At 39.2% G+C, this 25,752-nt stretch overlaps 4 protein-coding genes across 8 annotated transcripts; 2 read left to right on the top strand and 2 right to left on the bottom strand.

Annotated features, from left to right (window-relative positions):
- Positions 1-613: 613 nt before the first annotated feature.
- LOC112179947 (succinate--CoA ligase [ADP-forming] subunit alpha-2, mitochondrial) lies at positions 614-4,128 on the top strand. The gene is made up of 7 exons (XM_024318436.2): positions 614-1,002; positions 1,417-1,626; positions 1,875-2,045; positions 2,391-2,514; positions 3,315-3,376; positions 3,628-3,709; positions 3,806-4,128. Exons 1-7 carry the CDS (start codon positions 784-786, stop codon positions 3,943-3,945), a joined length of 1,008 nt encoding a protein of 335 aa, XP_024174204.1. The 5' UTR covers positions 614-783; the 3' UTR covers positions 3,946-4,128.
- A 469-nt stretch (positions 4,129-4,597) lies between these two features.
- LOC112175525 (DNA-binding protein RHL1) lies at positions 4,598-10,816 on the top strand. Of its 4 annotated transcripts, none has more exons than XM_024313200.2 (12): positions 4,599-4,990; positions 5,061-5,171; positions 5,841-5,927; positions 6,016-6,224; positions 6,876-6,991; positions 7,158-7,384; positions 7,587-7,677; positions 7,762-7,811; positions 7,957-8,005; positions 9,321-9,355; positions 10,217-10,255; positions 10,486-10,816. In XM_024313200.2, the coding sequence occupies exons 1-12, from the start codon at positions 4,685-4,687 to the stop codon at positions 10,486-10,488; spliced, it is 1,323 nt and encodes a 440-aa protein (XP_024168968.1). In that variant the 5' UTR covers positions 4,599-4,684; the 3' UTR covers positions 10,489-10,816. The 4 variants fall into 4 exon arrangements, with proteins under 4 accessions (XP_040367654.1, XP_040367653.1, XP_024168968.1 ...); XM_024313199.2 differs by having other exon boundaries at positions 10,472-10,816; XM_040511720.1 differs by lacking the exon at positions 7,957-8,005 and having other exon boundaries at positions 4,598-4,990.
- Positions 10,817-10,931: 115 nt separating this feature from the next.
- On the bottom strand, positions 10,932-13,773 carry LOC112175524 (probable metal-nicotianamine transporter YSL7). Its single transcript, XM_024313197.2, has 5 exons — positions 13,116-13,773; positions 12,918-13,015; positions 12,700-12,834; positions 12,338-12,527; positions 10,932-12,242 (listed from the first exon to the last, which is right to left on the bottom strand). Exons 1-5 carry the CDS (start codon positions 13,686-13,688, stop codon positions 11,130-11,132), a joined length of 2,109 nt encoding a protein of 702 aa, XP_024168965.1. The 5' UTR covers positions 13,689-13,773; the 3' UTR covers positions 10,932-11,129.
- Positions 13,774-18,825: 5,052 nt separating this feature from the next.
- Positions 18,826-25,648, bottom strand: LOC112177118. Of its 2 annotated transcripts, none has more exons than XM_024315328.2 (7): positions 25,434-25,648; positions 24,040-24,147; positions 23,868-23,911; positions 20,715-22,829; positions 19,919-20,023; positions 19,513-19,687; positions 18,826-19,383 (listed from the first exon to the last, which is right to left on the bottom strand). In XM_024315328.2, the coding sequence occupies exons 1-7, from the start codon at positions 25,434-25,436 to the stop codon at positions 19,177-19,179; spliced, it is 2,757 nt and encodes a 918-aa protein (XP_024171096.1). In that variant the 5' UTR covers positions 25,437-25,648; the 3' UTR covers positions 18,826-19,176. The 2 variants fall into 2 exon arrangements, with proteins under 2 accessions (XP_024171096.1, XP_024171098.1); XM_024315330.2 differs by having other exon boundaries at positions 20,715-22,787.
- Positions 25,649-25,752: the final 104 nt, after the last annotated feature.

Raw genomic sequence — 25,752 nt, 5'->3', positions numbered from 1 at the left:
TGGCATATGAGGTTAACGGTAGGCATGGTAAGTGAGGTTAATGGTGTCTCTGGCAAGTGATGCTCTCAGTGGGCATTGTAAGTTAGGCTACCAGTGGGCATGATAAGTGAGGTTAACACTGCATGAAACGATGCTAACCGTGTCCATGCAAGCGATAAAAGCACACTAAAATATGTCATATGCTTTTTTGATATTGTGAGAACTGATATGGAAATTTTCTCTAAAAAGAAGAAAAGTTGCCTAGAATCATGATTTTCCACCCAAAATCGTGGATTTATAGCACAAGGTTTTTTGGTCAAAAATGCACATTCTTATTTTTACACCAAAATCATCCGATCTTTAAGTCATGATTTTTGAGCAATTTTAGAGCTGACTGAACTCAAAAATCTTGATTCAATATTTTTTAAAGATTTTTCAAAAGTAAAAAAATCAACATAATCATTAAAAAAAAAATTGAGATTTGTGTGATCCGTCACTTAGACCTCTTAGAACGGTGAGAATCATAATCAATAAAATCTCACAGGATGAGCACAAAAAAAAAGAATAAACCAAAAAGAAGAAAGAATAAAAGCCGGGCTCTCAGAATTTCGGTCAGCCCACGGTAAATTATGGGGTAGGGCATCAAAGCCCAACCGGAAAAGTAGTTCATAGTTAAGAAGCCCAGAGCAGCAGCAGCAGCGGTAGTAGTACCCTGGAGAGTCGAGAATCGAGAGTTTGTTGATCGGTAGCCAGAGAGAGAGAGAGAAAGAGGCAACAGATTCTGAGATTTGGGGAATCACTGTGATGGGTCGCCAATCCCTAGCTAAGCTGATCGGTTCGATCGCATCACGCAAGCCATCATCATCTCCGTCAACGTCAATAATTCAGCGCCGTCACTACGCAGCCGCTCCGCCGCCGCCGGCTGTCTTTGTCGACAAAAACACTCGCGTCATTTGCCAGGGCATTACCGGCAAGAATGGCACTTTCCACTGCGAACAAGCCATCGAATATGGCACTAAAATGGTAACCATTCTTCAATCTCTCTTCTCTTCTCTTCTCCCCGTGTTTTTAAATTTCGTCTGCTTTGCTCACTTTTTGCCTAAATATCCAACTAAACTACTCGCCTTAGATGCGTAAGCAATGTTACATCAAAATAGTGTGTTACTGAGTTGCACAAAAATCCGAAAGCTTCGAAATCAGATGCAGCAAAATGCCTCTATACTGGCTCATCTTTGGTACTGCTGTGTTTTTGTTTACATTCATTTGCTCCTACATATCTCTCACTATCAAAAGAGGAGTTTAAATTGGTGAAAAAGTACTGGACTTGTTGAGGCGTGAAACTATGGATATGCTTGTGTTCAAGCGCAAGCACTCAAATCGGCTATTGATATTGCAACAAATTACCTTTCATTATTTTAAACAATTGTGCTGAAACAGGTGGGTGGTGTTACTCCAAAGAAGGGCGGAACTGAGCATTTGGGACTTCCAGTCTTCAATTCAGTTGCAGAAGCAAAGGCTGAAACAAAGGCTAATGCTTCGGTAATCTATGTTCCTCCACCATTTGCTGCCGCTGCAATTATGGAAGCAATGGAAGCTGAGCTGGATCTCGTTGTGTGCATCACTGAGGGTATCCCACAACATGATATGGTACTATAACTTTTACCCTTCTTTTTACAGGAAGCATATGTTTTACCATGTTTGCACCTGAAGATTTGGTTTTTAGATACTCTTATTTATCAAATCACTTCATATTACAATCTGATGACCGAAATGTTAGACTCAGTAGTCAAATCTTTTGGGTCATTTATAGCTGAGTTATTTATATCATCCTTCGACAATCATCATATGATTTGCAATGTAAAAATGTGCTTGAAGCAACAATATTTGAATTTCAGGTACGTGTGAAGGCTGCTCTTAACAGCCAATCTAAAACGCGGCTCATTGGACCAAATTGCCCTGGAATTATCAAGCCTGGTGAATGCAAAATTGGAATTATGCCAGGCTACATTCATAAACCTGGTCGTGTGGGAATTGTTTCTCGATCTGGTACCTTGACCTATGAAGCGGTGAGTATTAATTTTGATACAGGGAATGCTATCTGATAAGGCAAAGAAAAGAGGTTGCATTTCTAACAGTTACGTATGCATGTTTGTGTGAGAGGAATTCTTTGAGCTTTCATGCTAGAAGAATGCTTATGCTTGAGGAAATAGTTGATCTTTCTAGATATTATTATACCATCTCCTTTAGGAAGTTTCGCGTTTCCAATCAGACATTTTGTAATAAATTTGGTCCTTCAGAAGATTGGTTCTCTAACTGTGGTCCTACCTCCTCTGGGTTTGTGGGTACTAACTTCCAAGTGTTCTGCTAGTTCTAAATCCAATTTACCAGTTGTCTTTTTCAATATCCTGCAGGTTTTCCAAACAACCGCTGTTGGCCTTGGACAATCCACTTGTGTTGGTATTGGGGGGGATCCTTTTAATGGTACAAACTTTGTTGATTGCATGGAAAAATTCTTGGCAGATCCTCAAACAGAAGGTTAGTGGTTCATGTATTTTTGCTCAAATGACAACTTCTATCCAAATTGCATGTGGAAAAAGAGAATGTGGTTGAGATTGCTTGTATCATTTCGCTCTGGAGACCACCCAACCATCTGTATTTGTTTAGGGTTTCTTGAATAGGTAAATGGTTCTTGCATGGGTTGCTAGCAGTGCTCGGTTAGGAATAGAGATATGGTGTCTCCTACAAAAGCTTAGGATACTCAGGTCCTTCTAAGCAACTGTTTAGACTGTTATTGTCTAGAGTGTCTTAAGACCGTGTTTAAGCTCAACAATCTTGCACCATGGTGGATGTCCTTGTATTAAACTAATCTGGTTCACTAGTTTCATTGGTAGAGTTGAGTGCACACTGCAGACTTAGCAATTCTACTGCAGGATTGGCTGTGATTTTGATGATTAAACCAATACTGGGGTTGTGAAGTTGTAGTCATTGGTTGAAAATTGGCCTATATATTTGATCTTAAACAGCAGATCAAAATGATGGAAATGGCATTGATTCAATGGATTAGCACCCATGGAGTCTTATAACCAGTATTGGTCTGTAGTGTTTCTATTTTGAGCTGCTGTCTCCCAACACTGTTGAGCTTCATGATAAGCTTCTAAGTACTCACCAATTAATTCTGCATATGGATGTGCATTCTAAGTGGATCTTTGTATGATAATGCCAAAACATTTCGTGGTTCATGATTATAATCTCATTAGAATTCCTCATTGTAAACAAGCTTTCATTTGCTGTGTATCAGCTTCAAGCATTTTTGTTAAGCAATGTATGTGTTTCAGGTATCGTTCTTATAGGAGAGATTGGTGGGACTGCAGAAGAGGATGCCGCTGCATTGATAAAGGTAATCATCACAATGCTTTTCAGCGTGCCATTGGCACTCTCTGTCTTCCTGGTTTGAGTATATGAATAATTCCTAGGTTTCTTCTAATTTGACCATATGAATAACCATCTCCTTGAGTGTTTTCCATCAGAGTCTTCATGGTTGCCTTCTCTTCTAAAGTGAAACCTCAGAAATAGTATAATTAATGGGCCACTCAAACCAGAAACAAACAAAAAAAAGGCTGAAAACTAATTCTCTGACCAATGACACAGGAAAGTGGAACTGAGAAGCCAATTGTTGCATTTATTGCTGGACTAACTGCTCCCCCTGGTCGTCGTATGGGTCATGCTGGAGGTAGAGTATATAATTCTTCATTCTTTCTCTATCTCACATGGTCTAAGGTTCTCATATCATTTGGATAACACTTGGCTTTCATCTTGTTGTTTGCAGCTATTGTATCGGGAGGAAAGGGAACAGCGCAAGATAAAATAAAGACGCTTAGGGAAGCTGGGGTTACAGTGGTGGAGTCTCCTGCAAAAATTGGGGTTGCCATGCTTGAAGTGTTCAAGCAGAGGGGACTAGTGAACTAGTTTGGCAGTAGCAGCTCATTTGCAATCACCTAAAACATGTGATGGGGCAAAATGTCCAAACAGCATAAATATGTCAAATTTTATACGCTGATCAATTGTGGTGGAGCATTTGATTGCTCTGAGTTTTTCCGCCTATTGTGGTGTTTGATAATCAATTAATTTGTTCTTGAGATTTTAACTTATTGTTCATAAAATGTTTTAGTTCATAAGGGATGCTGCTACTATGCATGGAAATAATTTTGGAACTCAAAAGGTGAATATCTAGAATATGCAGCCAACAGGCTACAGCAATGTTTTGTAATTCACCCATGAGTCTACTCTGTTTTTTTCTTCTTAATTTGTGTATTAGAAAACTAGGAAATTACAATCTGATGTTTCATGGTTGAAATGGAATGTAACAAGAAAAATTACGTATCATCCAATGGAAGTTTGAACCAACTAGTGAGGAGCATAAGAAGTTAAGAACGCAGGGCGCCCACAAAACCACAGAGACGATATTTGAACGTCTAAAAGGCCCATTGGAAATTTGTGGGTGGCCCAACTTCTATTAGGTTCTGAGAGTGGCTATTCAATATTTGGGTCTGGAGTCCAGACTCTGGGCCCTGTGCAACGGTAAAGACCAAGTATAGCTGGCTTCCCGCTTTGAGGTGCCATTTCCCACCCAAACCAAAAACCCTACCTTCTTCAAAGGGATTAAGAGAGAGAGAGAGAGAGAGAGAGAGAGGGAAGAAATTCGAAGATGGCGCGAGGGTCGAAGCACAAAAAGGAAGAAGAAGACGAAGAAGATCCAGAGCGGAAGAGGCTGAAATCGCTGGGGTTTTCGAACAAGTTAGTATCGGAGATCCCAGCCAGGCCTCAAGCGCCTCTCCGGCCTTCAAACGCCGTCGTTAAGCACCACGGCAAAGACATCATCAAGAAATCTCAGCGCAAGAACAGGTTCCTCTTCTCCTTCCCCGGCCTCTTTGCTCCCATCGCTGGCGGTAAGATCGGCGACCTCCAGGATTTGGGCACCAAGACCCCTCTCCTCTACCTCGATTTCCCTCAGGTACTTTTACTCTCTCTCTCATCTTCGTTTCTCTATTTGGTTTCTCAGCATTCAGTTTTTTCCTGTTCAGGGTCGGATCAAGTTGTTTGGGACCATTGTGTTCCCCAAGAACAAGTATTTGACTCTTCAGTTTCCTAGAGGTGGAAAGAGTGTCATGTGTGAGGACTACTTCGATAATATGGTATGATATAAACTCTAGACACCTTCACCTGCTCCCATGATTTCCATACAATTGTTTCTTTTTCGATGATTTTTTCTTTTCTTTTGGGCTATTAGGAGCTTATAGTGGCATATCACATATATATATATATATATATATATATATATATATATTATCACTAGATTTGATAGAGTATTGAGAGAAGAACCGCATACGGTGTTCAGGAACTTGCTAATTTCTGGACTACCTATTGTTTCAATACAGTGCAATGTGTCCGGCAATGAGTTCGTGTAATTTGTAATTTTTGGCTCTACAATCTACATCAGCTAACATGTTTTCTTATGTGATCGATAACTAATTCCATTATAGTATCTTCTAGCCCTTACCCACCGTAAACTATGTAACTGGTAATTAAGTCGTGCAGAGCAGAACTAATTTTGAGTTTGTAAGAGAACTGCAAAGCTGATATCTTCTCACACAGTGGTCACTCCATCTTGTGATCTGTTTAAGGGTCTCTGTAGGAAAACCCCTGCAGGCCTTAAATTTTTCAGACATTATGCATCCTGTTTCTAATCATCTCTACCAACAACCTATCTATTGTTTTTGTGTGGGCATGTGCTTATTTATATGAAACTTAGCCTTTTACAAATTATTTATGCATCATATGAGCAGTAAAGTTCCATGTGCCAGATTGTATTTTCTGATGCTTGGTGGATTGGGACAAAGGACGAGAACCCAGACGAAACCCAACTTGATTTCCCTAAAGAACTGAATAAGGTCAGCTTCTTTCATATACTTTGTTGACTTGATGGAATGCAATATCATAGTTCGTTGATAACCACTCTCCGGTATCTGTTGATTTCAGGGACACAACACAGATTATGAATTTAAAGGTGGTGCAGGTTCAGCATCTGTGGTTAACAACCAAAGTGATTATAAAAATGAAATTACATATGTAGACGAACATTCTCCAGATACTAAGCTTGAGCATAATTTATCTGATGATGGAAACAAAGATTTGATTGAAGTAACACCAGTTCGTCATTCAGCAAGAACTGCTGGAAAACGATTCAAGTACTGGCCTTGCCATTTTATTGCACTACATATTTTCTGCCATAAAGATATTAGCAGCTGTTAGAAATAAATTCATACATATATATATATATATATATATATATATATATATGTTGAACCTAAATCCATATACGCATACATATTATACTGAAACATATGCACACATATGACTTAGGTCTGCATGATCCACTGAAACGCATAGTTACTTTTAAATTTTTGGTTTTTCAAACCCATAACATATCCACTCAATATATGAATCATATCTACTTTCATACATGTAGTCGTCACAGTTTTAGGCTTGTAACATGTGGCAATGAAAAATTTATGAGCTAAAAACAAGTCAAAACTATGGAAAATGAATCTTTATTGCACGACAATTAGTTTTAGTGCGTGCATTCTTACTGCATGGCAGTAACATTGGGAGCGGTAACTGTAGAACTTAACCTTAATGGTAATTTGCTATAAAATAAATAAGAGATGAGAATGTTTGTTTATCATCCAGAAGACACTTACTTTCCTATGAGCTGTCCAATCATGCTTCAGTCAACTCTTGTTTGTCACTGAAGAGCTTTAGATGTTCCATTCTGCTTACTTTTAGATCTTTTCATTAGTTCAAAAGTCCATTTACATATAGCATCTATATTGGTCCAGTTTTGGAGAAGCTTCTTCTGGAGATGATTCTGTTGAAAGCAATACTGACTTATGTGAAGGAGAAGATAACCAAATTGGGGGACTCGATTCATTATCCAGGAAGCATGCTAGTGGAAATATCCTTTTCTTCTGTCTAAATCCCGTGCAGTTAAACATGTGAATTTACTTCTATATCTCTGCATGGCAGCTATTAATTTGAGTGTAGGTTTACTATACATTTACTACATTAACCTTCCATCTCAGCCAACTATATCTTGACGGATTCCCTCAACTGGTAGATACAGACTGAAAATCTCAGCATTGGAGATTTCAACATTGTTAATGAGGATGCTGTGAAAGGAGCTCAAATTCCTGAACAAAATCAGGAGTCCTCTATGTCAGAGGCTAAATCAAAGAAACAATCTCATTCTGCCTTTTCAGTGACTATACCTAAGGAGGACTCTTGTAGTAATCATGGTCCTCTCGTTCAGACTACTATATCTACCTTATTCAAGAAAGTGGAGAAGAAGGTAAGGTCTTAAAACATTATTACTTATGGGAACTTAATGTTATGTAGATATGGTATGTCTCAGGACCAATAAACCGCCAATCAGGGAAGACTCCATCTTTGGGTCTATTGGGCATATAAAAAAGATTGTGAAACATGTTGCACTGTGATTTCACTTTATTAGTCCTGGTTATTACCAACTGAAATTTCTCACTGTTGTACAGAAAGTGGGATCCAGTTTGCCAAGTCAAGTACAAACTCCTTCTCAGGCTCATAAAACACCAAGAAATCCAAGGAAACCAGCATCTCCAAAAGGTTTCTAATTTTCCCAATTCTTTTCTTATTATCAAAATTTTGGGATTTGAATACTCAGAAGAGTGGGAACTGTTTATGTACCAGTTTCTGGCCAGAAGTTGCTGCAAGCTCCTTCAAAGAGGAAGTTTAATCAGGTTAATGTTAACTTTTAGTATTCATTTCTTCATTCTTCCTGCACTTGAGGAGCAATCATAGCTGGTTTTTTCATATTCTTAGCCTGGACCTGCTTTGCATAGGATGGTTATGTAGCCCTGCTGAGGTAGTTTTGCATTGTTACAGGATGGAAGACCTAGTAAAAAGGGCAAAAGTATCAAGGAAAACGATGCTGGTCAATCTGAATCTCTGTCTTTTCAGTATACTTAAGCCACAATACTATAACCATATATTTGGTTCTCTTCATATATATATATATATATATATATATATATATATATATATATTTTATCCAGAGCGGAGTTCCGCTTTGAAATTACGGAGTAAACTTAGAGTTTTAGGTCGCATATCCACATCTTGACCGTTCAGTTTTTAGGTACTAGTGTATAGATCATCTTTGCAAATTTTCAGCCAAATTGATGACCGTTAAGGCATTGATATCTGCCTTAAAGCTAGTACGGTTCAGGTTGGACAGATTCAGTTCGTCGATTGGTTTAAGCGAGATAGATACCTTAACGATCCTTAATTTGGCTGAAAATTTGCAGAGATGATCTATACACTAGTACTTAAAAACTGAACAGTCGAGATGTGGATATGCGACCCAAAACTCGAAGTTTACTCCGTAATTTCAAAGCGGACCTCCGCTCAGGATAAAATCATATATATATATATATATATATATATATATATATATATATATATACGGGTGGGTTCTGAAGCGGACGTCCGCACTTTAGCAGGCATCCCAGGCTGTTCTGGGCAACGATCAAGGTCGGAGGAGGTCGAGGTTGCAGGTTTCTGGGCAACAACCTCACCTGCAATTGCAAGTTTCTGGGCAGCGCAGCAACCACGTTGCCGGTGACTCCACCGACTGCAGGCCGGTCTGTCCGACCCCTGGCCTCCGTCCGTCGCGCCCCGAGCTAAGCTGCAGCGTCGACGTCCGCACTTTAGCGAAAATGCGGATGTCCTCTTTGGAACGCCTTCGTGTGTGTGTGTGTATATATACACACGAAAATGTTCTGAAGAGGACGTCCACACTGTCGCTAAAGTGCGGACATCGACGCTGCAGCTTTGCTCAGGCCACGACGGCGCGGCGCCACTTGCTGGACAGAGGCCAGGGGTCGGACGGACCAGTCTGCAGTCGGATGGAGTAGCCAGCGACGAGGTTGCAGTGCTGCCCAGAACCTGCAGTTGCAAGTGAGGTCGCTGCCCAGAATCCTTCAACCTCGATCTCCTCCGACCTCAATTGCGGTCTTGGATGCCTCTGTCCGGCAAGCCCTGTGCCGCCGCTTGAAACGCTGCAGAAGCATCGTGCGGACGTCCGCTCCAGAACCCGCCTATATATATATATATATATCTATATATTGGTGAAAATCACATTTGCCTGAATTAGTCGTGTTATGAAAACTCTTCTGCCTGAATTAGTTTTTCAGAATTATAGCTCTACATGTCGGAATATTAGCTTATAAGTGACATCTGTGTTTCTGCAGTGGGCAAAAGGTTGGCAAAGAAGAAAGAATACGAGGTATTATTTGTATCTGGGGTAACCATGGTTATTCGTCTTTCATTGTTATTACTTTTTTTCCTTATGTTTACTATGTATTGATTGTTATCAAAGCTCTACTTTAGTTTCTAGTTAAATGTTTTTAAGTTCAAAACAAGTATATGTTTTTCCTTCCTTTTTTTTTTCTTCCTTTAGATTTGGATGGAAGTGGGAAGAAGAGGAATTAGCTTAAATGAGTAGCTCACTAGCATTACTGTAGTTGTGACTGACTTGTTGTCTACTTAAATTTCATTTGGTGGACAGTGCTCCTAGAATGCAATCTAACGAGCTACTAAGACAGAAGTCTTTTCGACCATTTTCTTACGTACAAATATGTTTGATATGCTTTATAGTGATTACAATTTTGGCCGACGTGACAATTAATTTTTCCTCGATGGAAACTTCTCTCAAGGGACATTCTGATTCATATGTTCAGTAAAACTCTACTATGAATCTTTTCACTGTGTAATTTTGGAGGTGATTCATATTGTTGCTTGAGCTGTACTTTTAGTCACGGCCTCTGAATTGTTGTTGCATTGTCAGTTCAGCTGGTTGATACGGATATTGGACTTTGGTAACATTATTCTGACTGTGGTTATTGTTTTTTGGGTTTTTTTTAATCTCATCCCTTGTGCACTAGAAGTTTCTATCTTTTTACATATGAATGCTCTATTACGTAAGTTAACCTTTTATCTGGTAACATTGTTGCTCAATATACTGTAGTAATGTAGTAGGAAACCTATGCAAGCATTTGCCTTGAATGCTTGAGAAATAAGTAGCAATTTGCTGTTTAACTGATGATTTTATTAGTCAGTTTCTCAATGTTTGTGCATAAACATGTAGGTTGAAGATGATATTGAAGAATTCTCAAGTAGCTCACAGGTAATTTCTAGTTGACTTGTATATATAATTTGGAATTCCTTGAAAAGGCAACAGGTGAATGATGATGGAATTATTATTGCTGGAGTAATGTGCTGCACTCACATGCATGCGATAACTATGATCATATTCGTGTAGTGCTGTGGTTGGCAATAACATGTCATTTCTTTTTTCCTTTTCCCTTTCTTCTATGTGGAAGTGACTTTATGCATTTTTTAGGATACTGATTGTAGTGATGAAGAGTGGGCTGCTTGAGATCGTAGTGACACCGTTGATACAAGATGGATGATATGGAAAGAGTTTGATCTTAATCTTTATTGGTGGCACTTGTAGGTAGCTAGTCATGTAGTACTGTTTAGGTTTTTGAATTTTGATGTAACAATTTTTGAATAAATAAGTTCTTTGACAGAAAAGGGGGGAAAAAGGGGCTACTAGATTATTCAACTTATCTTTTCTTTCTTCTTTCTGCAAATTGCACAACGGAACTCATTAAATCAAACGTCAGTTCCATGATGGAACAAGCTTTGATACCATTATAAAGCAATTTGAGATTCATAATCAAAATCGAGAGGCCCAAATTCTTATAAATTTTGCATTCTCAACAGATAGCCTTGCTAGCACCCACGCATAACATTTTCAAAAATTGCACAGTGCTTTATGAAAATGACACTTTACATAATTTGTCTGAGAATTTTTGCCGTGTACGTGTTCTTATCCCACGGATTACAATAACACAAGTTTCATAGTTTCATACACAGGTTAACAAGAAAAAGTAAAAGTAAATTAACTAAGGTGCAGCAGCTAGCTAGCATTTGACCCTGGACGATGGACTTAATTCACACCTGATGATCATACATTTACAACTGATGAGGCAGCATTAGGATCTCCCTAAGAATTTATCAACCCTAGTATTATCTGCCCTTGACAAGAACTTCATGCAAATTGGTGGCTTGACCCCTGCTAGGGCGAGTATTGAAGCAGGCAAAGTCCAAATCCCATCCCCACAGATCATACCAGAAGCCACTGCAGGTACAAAAGCATCTGCCTTGGCCTTGTTTATCTTCTCCCACACAAACTTGATCACGCTCCCAAGGCACATATCAATCGCAAAATATGGCCCTATATAGAAAGGTATAGCCATTGCCATTGGTAGTGGAATGAAGCGTGCCTTCTTCTTACTAATGCAATCCTTTATCAGGTTTATAAGAATGGCTGCACCAAAGAACACGCCACAAAGCAAGAGGCAATTCTTAGGCAGATAATCGAGACCTTCTACCGCCAAAATAGCCATGTTACGGTACACAACAGCATAGGGAGCAGGATATGCAGTGTTGGGATTGCCCATGTCAGGGAAGGCCTTATAGAAGATCCAAAACACACATGGAGAAATCACACAACCCATTGCTGTCCCAATAATTTGGCTTACAAACATTGATCGGGGAGAAGCCAAGGTTAGGTAGCCAGTCTTGAAATCTTGGGTTAAATCAGAAGCTGTTGAAACGATGTTCATCATGACTCCACAAGCTGCTAGTCCTGCAATAACACCACCGTGGGAGGAACCTGCCCATGCCCCAATGGTAAAGATGGCGACCTTTCCATATGTGGATGCCAGGGACCAATCAGTGAGCCCACACCCATATGCATTACAGAAAGCCAAGGTGGGTGCAATGAGGTAGATGACCAATATATAATACCACTTAAGTTGGGGAAATATGTGTGGTACAGTGGCTATGGAGATAGCAGCAATTCCAACATAGCCCGCAGCAGCAAACCATGCTGGAATTTGGTCTTTGAGAAAGAGTTGGGTTCGGCGCTGGTCATCATAAGAGAGCTGCTCCAAGCTTACAGGAGAGGCTTGATCTGCCACTGGAAGAATGCCGCTCACATCTTTTTGTCGGAGTTGAACATACAAGGCAGAGAGAGTTCGACCTAGCACCTTGAAGAAATTGTATAGTCCGTCACCAAGGATCATGGCAATGGCAATGAAGACCTATGTATAAAAGTTAATCCAAGGTCAGTTTGATTGCTAGCACAGTGGCATGTAGTATTGAATATGGAAAGTTAATGAATGTGGAGTTAACTTGCCTTGTAAGCTTGAAGACCATTCATGCTTTTTGGGCTAAGCTCTGCTTTATACCAATCACCCCTCTTATTCCATATGAGAGGCCACATCAAACCCCAAGAAATGATGCCTCCAAGAAGCACCGATATGTTTACAATGTAGGGGCAAATCATCCCTACTCCAACATATGTTGCTGAGAAGTCGAAGTAAAACCTGGATGGAAGGCAACATAATTGGTGAAAGTACCGTTAACAAATAACCTTATCCATAAACTGAAAGTATATATACTAAGTAGAGATTTAGATGCAATAATTAGAATATCATTAATTGTTGCCAGAAAAGAAAAATGAAGGGGGATCGGTTGGGTTGACATAGTAGTACGTACTTATTCTGATATGCTTTAAGACCGAGTGAAGGGAAGTTTGAAAATCCGCAGTCACCTTCGGCAGTATAGAACCATTGAAAGAAACCCCACAAGAAACTGAAAGAGAAGAATTTTCCCAACTCCTTCACTTGTTTCCTGAAAGAAGAGAGAAGCCAATCCATGAGATGGAACCATTAACAATAATAAGTTTGTAGGTGATGGATCTCCATTACACATACTTTGCTAGCTTGGCTCCTGCAGGAGTGTGGAAACTGTTGATGAGAAGAGCAGTTGCAGTACCACTGGGATATGTCAATTTGAAGTCTATGATCATAATCTGATACCAAATAAGAGGTCCATGTTAGAATTGAATCCAGCAAGGGCACAAAGAGCAGTAGAGCACTAGGCTTTGAAGAAGAGAGAGAGGGAGTGTTTACCTTTCGAAGAGGCACGACTGAGAAGAGGCCGAGGAAGCTGACAACAAAGAGAAAGCCAATAATCCACAGCAAACCTGGGTTCTTGGTATCACCGGTGTCACTAGATTGGGCTGCGATTCGATCACTCATACCAAAGAGATAGCTGCCGAAACCTCCGCTGAAGGCGATGCCGGAGGAAGCAACGATGCAGGTCTGGATGACGGTGTTCTCTTGCCTGGTGAAGGGCTGGGCCAAGAAGCCTGCTTTGCCCAGGATCTTGGTCCAAGTGCTCACGAAGAAGAAACCCAACAGCCCCGCCGACACGTTCAGAGATGGTATGATACCGGTCGTCAGGTTCAGCTTCATCACGATCACGCTGAACAGCACACTCAGCAGGCCGCTTATTATGAATGCTCGGAACGTCAGCTGCCTCGTCCATGACGGCACTTCTTGCTTTGCGAACAGCCTTTCCACCGATAGCACCTCTCCTTCTTCCTCCTCCTCCTCCTCCTCCTCATGATCTTCCTTGCCGCGCTTCCTCTTCTGGTTCGGATCCTCGTCTACTTGTTCCGGTTTTTGGTACTCTTGAGACATTTCGATTCTATGTTACTTCCTAGCTAGCCGCTTGGAATCTGGATTACATATAGTGGTCGATGATCAGTATCTAAATGCCTTTGGCGTGTGTGCATACGTATATATACAAGTTATATTGGTTCCTTTCTCTATCAAGTATCAAGTATCAAGAAAGCAAATGAATGGTTGTTTTTGTGTTGTCTTGTCTAATTCGGTTGATGTTTCCGATGGATGAGATAGGGATGAGCTGTAATCTTGGAATATAATTATGAGCCTTAGCTAGAGTTCAGCAAGTTGCTATCACCCCACTTCAACGTCGGCGTGAACGTGAAGAAGAAATACAAGTTGAGGTTGACGATGTGATATCATATGATTCCTACCGCCCGGCCCGGAATCATATAATATCACATACTACTGTAAAATCTCTAGTAATGGGCTGTAAATTTAAATTTATCACTCATCGATGTGATCTACATCTACTAGGCTTGGAAATTGGAATGGCTGGACGACGAATATGATGAATTCTGTCTCTAGTGTGGAATTGTGGATGATGCTGACTGCTAAGCAAGACTTCTTTTTTCACACTTTGGAAAGGGACTAGGAACAACCAAGGTTTTAAATATCGGTGTCTTCATATCTATCGGTACTTTGAAAAATGGAGATATCGGAAATATCGGGGATACATGATAACAAAATGTCGTTTTTGAAAAAAGTCAATTTATTAGAAATTTAGAATTACATATAAATACATATGAATACCAACTTCATCTACATCCAAAAAGAGACTCTAGGCGGTTGAAAAGCCGCTCGCTGGTCTACAAAAATGCAATAATCAGACCAAGTCATATGACCCATATAGTGCGAATTGTAGTGACGAACATGATAGTAAAGATAGAGCTGCCGACTGTTTCCCCTATAAGGGGATAATAAGGATGAACGCAACTGGATGACTGATCATATATTTCTCCATATTGATTATATCCATAAGCATCATAACCAAATTGATTGTTGCCTTCATGAGATTCATTTGAGATCTCACTGCGCTCTGTGCCTAAACTGATAGAGTCAAAACTTAAGGCAATTGAAGAAACATCAGATGGGGTACTTTGATCATCAGTTGCACCTCTAGTCCTCCTCCCATATCGGGTCTTCTCATCATGTCATCAATATATGGTTCCTTGACTTCCTTTTGCAATGTCATTTGGCCTCATTTGAATAATTGAACCTTTATGACTTTATCTTCTTTTTATTATTCAACTACAGAGTTACAAACTACATATCGAGTTACAGACATAGTCACAGAATACATAGTACCAAATCTCTCCTCATACAGATTTGCATTTAGAGAATTACTTCTCACCCAAAATCACCTTGAGGGTATTTCTCCTCACCTAGATTCGCCTTGAAGAGATTTTTTTCCATACCTAGATTCGCCTTGAGGGGATTTTCTACTCACCTAGATTCACCTTGAGGGGATTTCTCCTCACTCAGATTTGTTTTTAGGAAATCTCTCTTCACACAGATTTTCATTTAGAGAATTATTGAGTTTTTTTTTTATATTTTTATCTCAAATTTTACAGATATTTCTTCACTTTATCGGAGATATATCGCAAATATCTAATATATCGGGGATATTTGACGATGTAGGAGAAATTTCGCAGAAACGGTAAAAGATAAGATATTTACCCCCAAAATATATTGGTCCATCGAAAAAAATGAGATATATCAAAAATATCGCAGATATTTAAAACCTTAGAGACAACATCTTCGTCCCGCGCTGCTAACCTGTACGAACCGCGCTGCTAACATAGTAGTACCTCCCCTCTTTCATCCAGTTGAAAGCTCATTTGTATATATATTATTTATATCTATGTCACTACCTCGTCATGCTTGGTTAATTACTAATCATATACATGATTGTGAAAACAGTCATTTCAATTTAAAAATCTGCATTCTCTTGTTTACATAAAAGTCCCCGCAGACTTGTTGCTTACCAAATATATAAATCGGAGTACTTATTACGGTACATTGTATCATTTTATGGATTAAATCAATGTATTGATAGACTAGTGTATGAACCACTATCCTTAAAATTCATTCAATTCATTTAGTCATTTAACACCGTCATTAATGGTTCATTTTTACAGTTTGTTGGACTAATCTATCCCTTAATTTGTTCACACCAAAAATTGGAATAAACTGCCTAGCTAGTTTGAAGTTCACCCCATGTTTCCAATATTCAATATCGGCCACTGAGTAGCAGTCTAGCACTACGCACTTTAGTGAAATACTAGTCAAGTCAGTGAGTGCCTTGGACTTCCATGAAATATTGGCCTACATATTTACTACTATGTTGACAATAATCAAGGTCCTGTACTCGTGTTAGCCTAAACAGAATATACTGAATAGGACGTGCACAGCCCACAGTCCCACACCAGTAGACTGACTTCGTTGTACAAGAGAATACAGAGTGGACTTTCTTCGATGGATCGTTTTGAAAGATCACACTTCACAGTTCACGCATTCACATGGCAATAGCCTATAATTATGTGTGTACATGTATGAATGATTATGATTTGTACTCCTCATGTTCGATTGTCAAAGATACTTAAAATCTTCTTACTTGGAAGATTCAAAATAAAATATCCCCCAGGATTTTGTATTAATCTTGACCCAATATTTTATGGTCAATAATAGCAGAGCAAGTGGGAACAATTGTATTTCTTCTACAAATATAAATTAATTATTAATATGTCCATTCTAGTCTTCTAAATCCTATATTTCAAATTCACAAAAATTTCATTTTTTATTATTATTATTATTTTTATAATAATTAGACAAGGAAACTGCCAACCACTTATTTGGTTACCGCAATGCTTTAGTGACAGTTTGAAACCTAGCTGGTATTGACCCCCCAGTTAACTGGGAAGAAGGACCTTAATGTGTTTAAGGAGCTTTTCTTATTGCAACCGTTCTGTGTTGCCCTTTTTGAGAAAATTATCACCATTTGCTGGCAACTTTGGAAAGTTAGAAATGATGTTGTTTTTAGAGATGCTAAAGCCAACCCAGGCTCTATTGTGGCAGCTACAGCTGCTACAACTATAGCCTCATGTACACAAGTTGTGGTTACTAAAGCTAGCATGTCACCAACAAATCACACGTAATCAGGTGGCATGTTCCCTCGGGTGATCATGTTAAAAACAAATTTTGATGGCTTCGTCCCGGTTGTTGGTGGGTTTGTAATTAGAGACTCCCTTAGAAATCCTCCCCTAGCAGCTACTTGGCATATGGGGAAGACAACAATTTCAGTTGCAGAGGCTTGTGCTCTTCTTAATAGCCTTATATGTGCTTTAGAGTGAGGCTTCATGCAAAATGAAGTCGAAGGTGATTCAAAGCTCGTCATTGATGTTGTTTGTGGAATCCTCATACCACCCTGGAGACTTGTCAAGATCATCGAAGACATAAGAAGGCTGGTTGCACAGTTTGATTCCATCTCCTTCAAGCATATTCTAAGAGAAGCGAACTTTGTGGCTGATGTAATAGCCACTCTAGCCAGTGATACTTCTGCTGTTGTAACTTGGACCAATAGAGTCCCTACTGAAGCTACTTCTGTTTTGTTGTTTGACATTGTAAACTTTTGTTGCCCCAGAAGTTTTAATCTTTTTTAGTTATTTTCTTTTGGGAAAAACATTTCAAGTTATTAGGTTACGAATGTCATCACATTTCAAGTTTTTTTTTTTTTTTTTTTTTGCGGAAAGTAATAGAGATTTCATTCAATGACAAGGCTAGAACGACACTTATAGATAATCTCCATATGCTTGTGCCCTATATCAGTGCTCAAGCAAAAATGTATCATCCACTAATAAATTCTCACTCAAATATTCAAGAGGCTACATAACTACAAATCTCAACAGCTCAGCTTACACTAAAAAAGTTACCACGAATCTCCCTTCGTCAATGCACTCAATTATAGTACTCCAAAAGAATCATTAACTTTATGTAAAAAAGAAACTACAGCAATATAACTAAACTAGCAAGCCTAGAAACTCGGGAAATTGTTGAAACTCAGAAAAATATAAGTAAGATAGTAGCAGCCTAGTGAAACCCAACAAGAAAGAGCCTAAGCCCAAAGCCCGATAAAAACTGATCCAAACTCAGGCCCAACCACTACGCTCTCAGCACAGCCACGTCCTCACCACCGCCAAACCAGGACTCCTGCCGCCATCTTCAAATCCGGACACCTGTTGCCATTTACAAACCCGGACGCCTGCCCAGCCAATCCGGGAAGTCGTCAACCACCACCGATCAACCAGAAGCCGCAGAACTATCCAGAGCCGGCGACGCACAAGGAATCGATGAAAGCTGAGAACCCAGATCTTGCAGCGACGACCACCATGCCTTGGGATTTGCACCGGAACCCAATGCCGATCAATCTTGTCAAAGCAATCGAGCATAGCACTTTCAATCCGAGCCACCACCGAGCACTACTGCACTAGCACCAAAGAAGCACTCATCCGGCAGCAGATCACTAACGTCAGCAAGGCCAGAGACCAACCCAAACGTCGGGTCGCCACCAGACTCGCAGATGACCGGCTTTGGTCCTAGATCGACTGGAGTTTTTTTTTTTTTTTTAATTATATGACCCTAACTTGGGTATAGAATAGTAAAAAACTTATTACTCTTGTAACACAATTTGAGCATCGAATGGTCCATAGTAATAAAAAAAAAAAAAAAAAACACTTCATTTTGTAAGCAATCTATTGGCTTTGATAAGCAAAATCAATTATATGAGGTAGTCACGAATGAAAAAATTGACTAATTTTAAATAGTGAGTTTTTCCATAGCAAGAGGTTTCCACCAGAAATTCGTTGGAAAATGAGATTTTGAGGTTTATATAAGACCGCTGAAACATCGAAAATCCTCCCATTATGGTGAAAACTGAAAAGGGTGCTGGTGCCACGTACGAGCACACTTGTTTCGATCCAGATTGGATCGGAGATGCAGTGAACGTAAGCCAAGGGCAAGCCTTGGCGGCACTTCGCGAGAGAGAGCCGCAGTCATTCAGACAATAATGGTTTAGGCGTTTAAGAGACCTATTTTCTTTAGTTGATGACAACAACGAATCAAAAATTTCTTTAGTAGACTAGCAGAAACCGTGTTGAAACTTGAAAGTGAACTACATTTACATCTGCATTAACATTAACAAGAGACTTGACTACTAAACGGATAAAATTTCATGATCTTCTAAAGCACTCGAGAGAGTTGCATTATTTTTTATTTTAGTCACTCAAATGCTGGAAGGAAAAGCTTTATGTACATATGGAACTAGCTTTTAGGGAGTACATAAATTACCTTTCTCCTTGCCAAAAAAAAAGGAACTAGCTTATAAGGTACATAAATTACCTTTCTCCTTGCATGAGGTTTGATGTTATCCCAATATAGCATATCTCACTAGGGAATTGAATACCACTGAATGATTTGTTAAAACGAAAATCTGCACTGGCACCAGCTAGCGACGCCTAGAAAGGAAGAACTCATAGTCCGGATGCCTGTTTACAGATGTCATACTTCCTTTCTTCACAACAGCTCTTGCCATAAGGGATGCCGTTTCCTCTAGTGTTCTCAAACGCTCCTCCAAAACTCCATTATAACAGTTTAAGCCTGGCCCTGGTGTTACAGTTGTCTGCGAGTGCCTTGGCTGGAACCAGCATTCATCCTGTTCATGTCATCATGTGCCATATTAGATTACGCCTCAACACGCCATACAGCATGCATAATTACATGTCAAATCCACATAAAAGCTACATGATATTTCTGCAATCAATGCAGTACTACGCATGACTACCTGAGCATTGTAACTCTGAAGACCCACAACTGGAGATACTATACACGCATCCACACTTGGAGACTCAAAATTGGCACTTCTACAGACCAAATGACCAAGAGAATGGTAAGTCAAGAAGGCCGCACGCAAGTTTCCATGAGGTATCCTGTAAATAGGATACCATGCCACTGAATACCTGAAAATGGTGGCCCTTGAAAGTTAAGTACAATGTAGAATTCACTGGGTACTTACAATTGTATTTGTTCAAGAGTATATGAATGGTGTGAAACACAGAGATATTAGTTTTTCTTCATCATATGATATTAACAAGGATATATTGCATTCTCACCAAAAAAAAAGAAGAAGAAGGATATATTGCAAACACATTTCAATTTTTAAAAAGTTGGAATCGTGTTTCATTACTAACCAGGATCTGGGATGGAGATCGTTTAGATCTATCGTTTCTAGAGTAGTTGGATCTCCATAAACATTTGAATATGATGGTTGATCACCTCTAATCAGTTCCTTTATCCTGAAACAGGGAGAAACATAGATTTCCAGGCCAAATTAAGTTCCATAGGAATACTTTAGAGCTGTAAAGAGTTACACAATCACAAATATACTAACTGATAAAGCAATTAACTTCTTTTTCTTTTGTGAGCAACACAGAAGATATATCACCTTTTGCTCACTTTCTTACTAACTGATAAAGCAATTAGCTTCTTTCTTTCCTGTGTTTAGCAACCAACAGAAACAAAGTAAAATAAATACATACTATCCTTTGTGCTCGCTATCTTATACGGGAGGGATAACAAAATCAATCAGTTGGCCTATGCTGTTTTTCCTATAGGGTATGACATTAATAGGCAGATGTGCCATGGTCATATCAGCCAATATGATATACACAGTTACAAACTACAATAATATACTTTTAGAAACAGATTCAAGATCTAGGGTTGCATTGGCTTGAAGGAGGTGACTTGCATAAATCAGTTTTCCACTATTTATAGATGAATATTGATATAATATATGCATCAGTATTTGGATTGCGGATTGTAATGCAATAGTGCAATAGTGCATTACAGAAATTTAACCAAAGATATACAACCTCGGGTTTATGTCTTTAGCAAAGACTATTAAGATATGACCAAAACATGATCAGCTTTCATGTTTGTAGAATTCAATAACCAGAACTTTCAGCAGCATGTATAAAGCATACTTACTTGTCATACAAAGGTTGTCTCTGCTGAGGCTGTTCAGACTCAAAATATTCAAAAAGCAGTTCCAAGTCACTTGACCTCGTTGTATCAGTTAACTGGACAGGATCGTTGGCAGGAGCTGAAGATTGTTTCGAAATACACAGCTCGTTTATAGAGACTGCATTACAGACTGAATCACTCCTACAGCTCCGGAAAAGCTGAATCGCTGACAAGTAAGGAGCAAAATAAGCATGAAATGCACAACGATCAGCACCCAGTCCCTTTGAATTTCCAAATTCCTCTGCCCTTATTTCCAACCCATAGCTCCCACTTCTCTGATACCACTTCCATAGGCATCCTAAAGAGATGTTAGTTGTCTCATGACTGCAGACTAGCAATCTTGGTACCTGGTTCCGTGAGCAAGTTTGACACCTTATAAAATTGGGTGATTCATGAACAACTGGGGATGAATGATAAAGAAGTCTTTCAAATTGAGCAATTGGACCACCAGTGAACATTTGAACAGCTTCAGATGCCAGTTGTGCCCTGCATGCATTATTCACTGCTTCTATTATTCTGTTTGACTCAGGTTCAACTGCATTCAGATCTTTAGGTTCAAAATTCATGCATTTAGCTGCATTAAGCTTGTCTTTTAGCTCTTCAATTGTACTTGCATCCTGATACCCTAATTTTAGAAGCATGTCCTCAGTTTTATCGGAATTACAAGTTACGTCTCCAGAACTCTGACCAACGCAGACTACTGCTTCTTCAGAACTATTATTTTGAGTAATCCCTTTAGCAGCATCTGTGGGAGTCCATCTCTTATCAGCTGGCTTATCCAAATGTACATCAGCTAAACTGGAAGTAGAGCTTGTCCCTGGATCCTTTAACTCAATGGGCACCAACTTGTGGTTTAGAGATCCAGAACTGGGATTTACCCTGCTGCTTTCGGCAAGCGAGGTTTCTTTCTGTGCTTGAATTCCTGCCTTGCAAAGTAAATGAGGAAGGTACTGCACCTGAAGCAGATTTGATTCACCTTCTCTTTCTAACTCCTTGGAAACCCTATCTTTTAGTTGCATTTTATCCCCTCTCTTTGGAATACCATGCCTGGTTCTCTCACTACTATCATGGATTTTTACAACATCATTCAACAAGCTTTGACAGGAAAAATATCCCTTTCTGGAACTGAAACCTGATGGTTCATATAATCTGTGAATTTCCTTCTCAGCATGTTTTTCATCATGACCATCACTGTCATTATCATCACAGTTTAAACCAACTGAAATTGAATCCAAAACAAAAGAGTCATGCATATCAGAGTAACCTCCGGTATGGAGATCATTACAATGACTCATTTGTATATGAGGGATACTCCCTACCCAATCTTCGAGGGGAAACTCAGAATCTTGGAGTACACTCTGATGTCCCAAATTACCCACAGCAGGTATATACACTTCCAGCTCATCTTGATGAGAGATGCATGATTTTGGGGATTCATTCTTGACCCCACTCTCAGGCAATGAAACTTCTGGGGTAGTTGAAAGTGATACTGGCCCACAGTGCCCACTCCCACCACTGTTACCACAGGTTTTGGAAGCTGAACTTTCATCAGCACATTCTACAGACAGCATGTGAGGTCCAGCGGAGCTACTGGTGCCTGAAAGCTTCTTGCCCTTTTCCCCCTTTTTTCTACTCTTCTTTCTTGATTTTCTCTTTACATTGTCAACTTTTTCACTACCACCAACTGTATCTGACAAGTTGTTAGAATTAGAACCAATTTCAATCATACTTGAGGAAGCACTGCAGGTCAATGACTTCTGACAAGATTCCCTGAAAAGCTCATTTGAGTTAGTAGCTTCATATGGCAATTCTTTATTTTGAGATTGGTGTCTCACAGTTGAGACAGCAAAGCTGCTATTCGTAAATGATTTGCCACAATGAGAACCAGCAAGCGGAGAACCTTGCTGCACCTTTGGACTAATAACATTCACTCCTTTCGTATAGAACAGACGCAAACTATCCATATTCACCCGAGCACCAGATCCTGAGAAATTTGTACTGACAGGGCAATGCAATGGTAGTGCAACAATCCTCAAACTGTCGTCAGGTTCAAGGGAAAGCAATGTAAGGAAAGCAGACCTAAAGAGTCAAAATAGGAGATAGATTAACAATCATTTGCAGTCACGCATAAGAGAAGTATTAATCATCTCAAAAATGTCCATAAAAAATGAATTTATTGTCTGTTAATCAGGTATGCAGAATATCAAATGGTTAGACCGTTAGACACTTCATAGCAATCACTAATTTCACGTTTATTACAAAACAATTATTTCTGGGCATACACTACCCTGCTCCCAATTTGCTTGCTGAATTAGGACTGTTAACTCAACTTGGGTCAAGATTATGAGAGAGAAGTACTCTTTCTCAAATGTTCATAAGTCTGCCTAAAGAGATGGCACAAAAGAAAAGCTGGAAGCATGATAATTTTAAACTTGAGATATATAATACCAACTAAAAGTGAACTTGTTCACCACGAAGTTCCAGTGACAACACGAATTCTCCCAGCCAGTCAACCCAATTTGTGAATGAGAACATATACCAGATGACTATATCATGCATTGAAATGGATACGAAATGATAGCATCGCCAACATGATGATTATATAATCATGTCACAGCCATGTGAAGGCAGGGCAGATCCACCTTAGGACCAGGATAGGAATCGGCCCATCCTGGATCCTTTTTTTTTTTTTTTTTTTCTAGATATACATATGCAAGCAGACACGCATTTTCACCAGTGTATCTGTAATGCATAGTACATGCCTATGCATAGCTCGCAAGCAGGATATATCAACCAATCGTGATAAGGGGGAAAAGAGGAGATACCTCACGATTGATAAATATGCAGAACATTTAAGAAACAGAGGTACAGTCATCCATAATGTAACAGCTACCTCATAAGACAGAAAACATTAAACTAATATATGTAATTTTATAATACCAAAAACTTCCCAAAACCCACTTTATAGACCTGGGCTCAAATCTGGGGCCTTCTGCCGAACCCTAGAATCTTTAGGAGGCAAGAAACCCCAGCAAATGACAAGTTGGGTAGGTGGTTTTCTTGGTGCAGCTCTGAGAAAAGAAGCTATCAGTCAATGGCAACTGAAACAACTTTTACCTATGGTTAAAGTTCCTCCGTGCGACAGAAGCCGCTTCCCAATCCTGAAAAAAAAAAAAAAAAAAAAAAAAAAAAAAAACATTCCCAGATAACTAGTCTGAAGAGAATATTCAAGTCATGGCATTATAAGTAAAGTACATCCAAATAATTTTGTAAAAGAAACAGATATTACCTCTAAGGATGTCCGCAAACTATTCTTTTCTTTAAATTTTCTTCTGATTGATAATTTTTGGCTATCATTATTGGTTCTTCTTAGGCAACGATGCATCTTTTCTGTTGCCTGTCCACATAGATAGCAGAAAATATAAGAACAGTTAATGCTGCTCTAATGCAAATTAGAAGGTGTGAAACAAATAGTAGAGCACCTCACAGTAGAAACAGAATGAATTTTACAGTTGATGAGTTGCTAAAGGTGCCCAAAAAAAGGTCATCATACAAGTTATATATGTAATTACTAAACATACATGAAAATTGTGATGTGAAGATTACAAGGAAATGTATAAGTAGGAATTAAACCAGGTAGATGTGTGAACTGTCGAAATTGGTAACTTTATTTAGGAAACAAGTAACAACCAAAGAATTCAAATGTTGTTTCTGTTTGGAAATGGCAAGAACATGTCAGCAAACATTCCCTTGGATTTTATTTTGTTTTACAAATTACTTTGTTATCAACAGAACGTGTCAATCGGTTGGATCACATCCATAATCCATACATCACAAAGAATATTCCTAACACAACGACAAACAATGAGTCGATGCTGCGACAACAAATACATTATTAATGACAAAAGAAAACGGTAATACCTGAACTAACGGTTTCTTAGACCAATAAGAATCAATGGAGAAAATTAATCACGGAAACGACAAACGACAATTGAACTTTACCGAATAACTAAGACAAAAGCAGGGAATTCCCAAGATAAAGGAACATGATTGTAAATCTACAGATATGCCTAGTCAAAGACAAAAGGAGTAAACTGCAAAAAACAACATGAAGCAGGGTGCCTCAAAAAGGTTTTTATATGAAGGTCCAGAAACACAACCCTAAGAATCCCTTTAGACCCTTACACAAATGAAAGCTATTGATCCAAAACACACACAAAGCTCAAAATGGAACACAGAGCAGCTCACTACTTGAGCACTTGTGTGAATGTCTGATTAACAAAAGGAGTGAAATAGAAAGAAAGCAGAGAGAATGCTTAGCTGACGATCCAAGATAGAATTCCACCATACAACGATTGATGTTGAGAGAAAATTGCTGTCTAGCTAGCTAGCATTGAAAATAAACACAGTGATCACATTTAACAAGAACAGTTGCGTGGAAATCGAACAACGGATTAGGAATCCAGTGCATGAATCGATCACCCAAAAATATAGAAAATTAAGCTGTGAGATGATCCAAGATAACAAGAATATCTAAAGTTACTTACACAGGCTTAGAATTAACAAGCTGAAATTCAGAAACGAATAGATACCTAGTTTGAATTCTAGAGGAACCAGCTAGCCTAGCAGCAAATGATCAGAGAGAAGAAATGATAGGATTTTAAAGGGAGGAGAGGAGCTTACCATAACGATTAAAGAAGAGGTGAGCTGCTGCTGCTGCTGCTTCGGTTGGCTTCTCTTCTCTTCTATTCCATTCTAAGCCCAGAGAGAGAGAGAGAGAGGCGTTACAACTTTGCAGTTGACAAGTGACGACTGCTGACTGACAATTGACGCAAGACGACGAGCTCTGTGCGGGCGGAGGCGTTACTTGCCTCCATTTTCATTTTTTTTCTTTTTTTGACTCCACTGCTTCCTAACCAGCTCTTTGCTATTTATATAATAATCATTAGCTTTTTTACCTTATTAGTCACTCGACTACAGTACAGCACACAGCAATTGGAAT

This window comes from Rosa chinensis, chromosome 7 (assembly GCF_002994745.2).
Source record: "Rosa chinensis cultivar Old Blush chromosome 7, RchiOBHm-V2, whole genome shotgun sequence".
NCBI classification, from domain to species: Eukaryota; Viridiplantae; Streptophyta; class Magnoliopsida; order Rosales; family Rosaceae; genus Rosa; species Rosa chinensis.
Note: the sequence above shows the minus strand (reverse complement) of the source record. Positions and strands in the feature narration are given on the sequence as shown.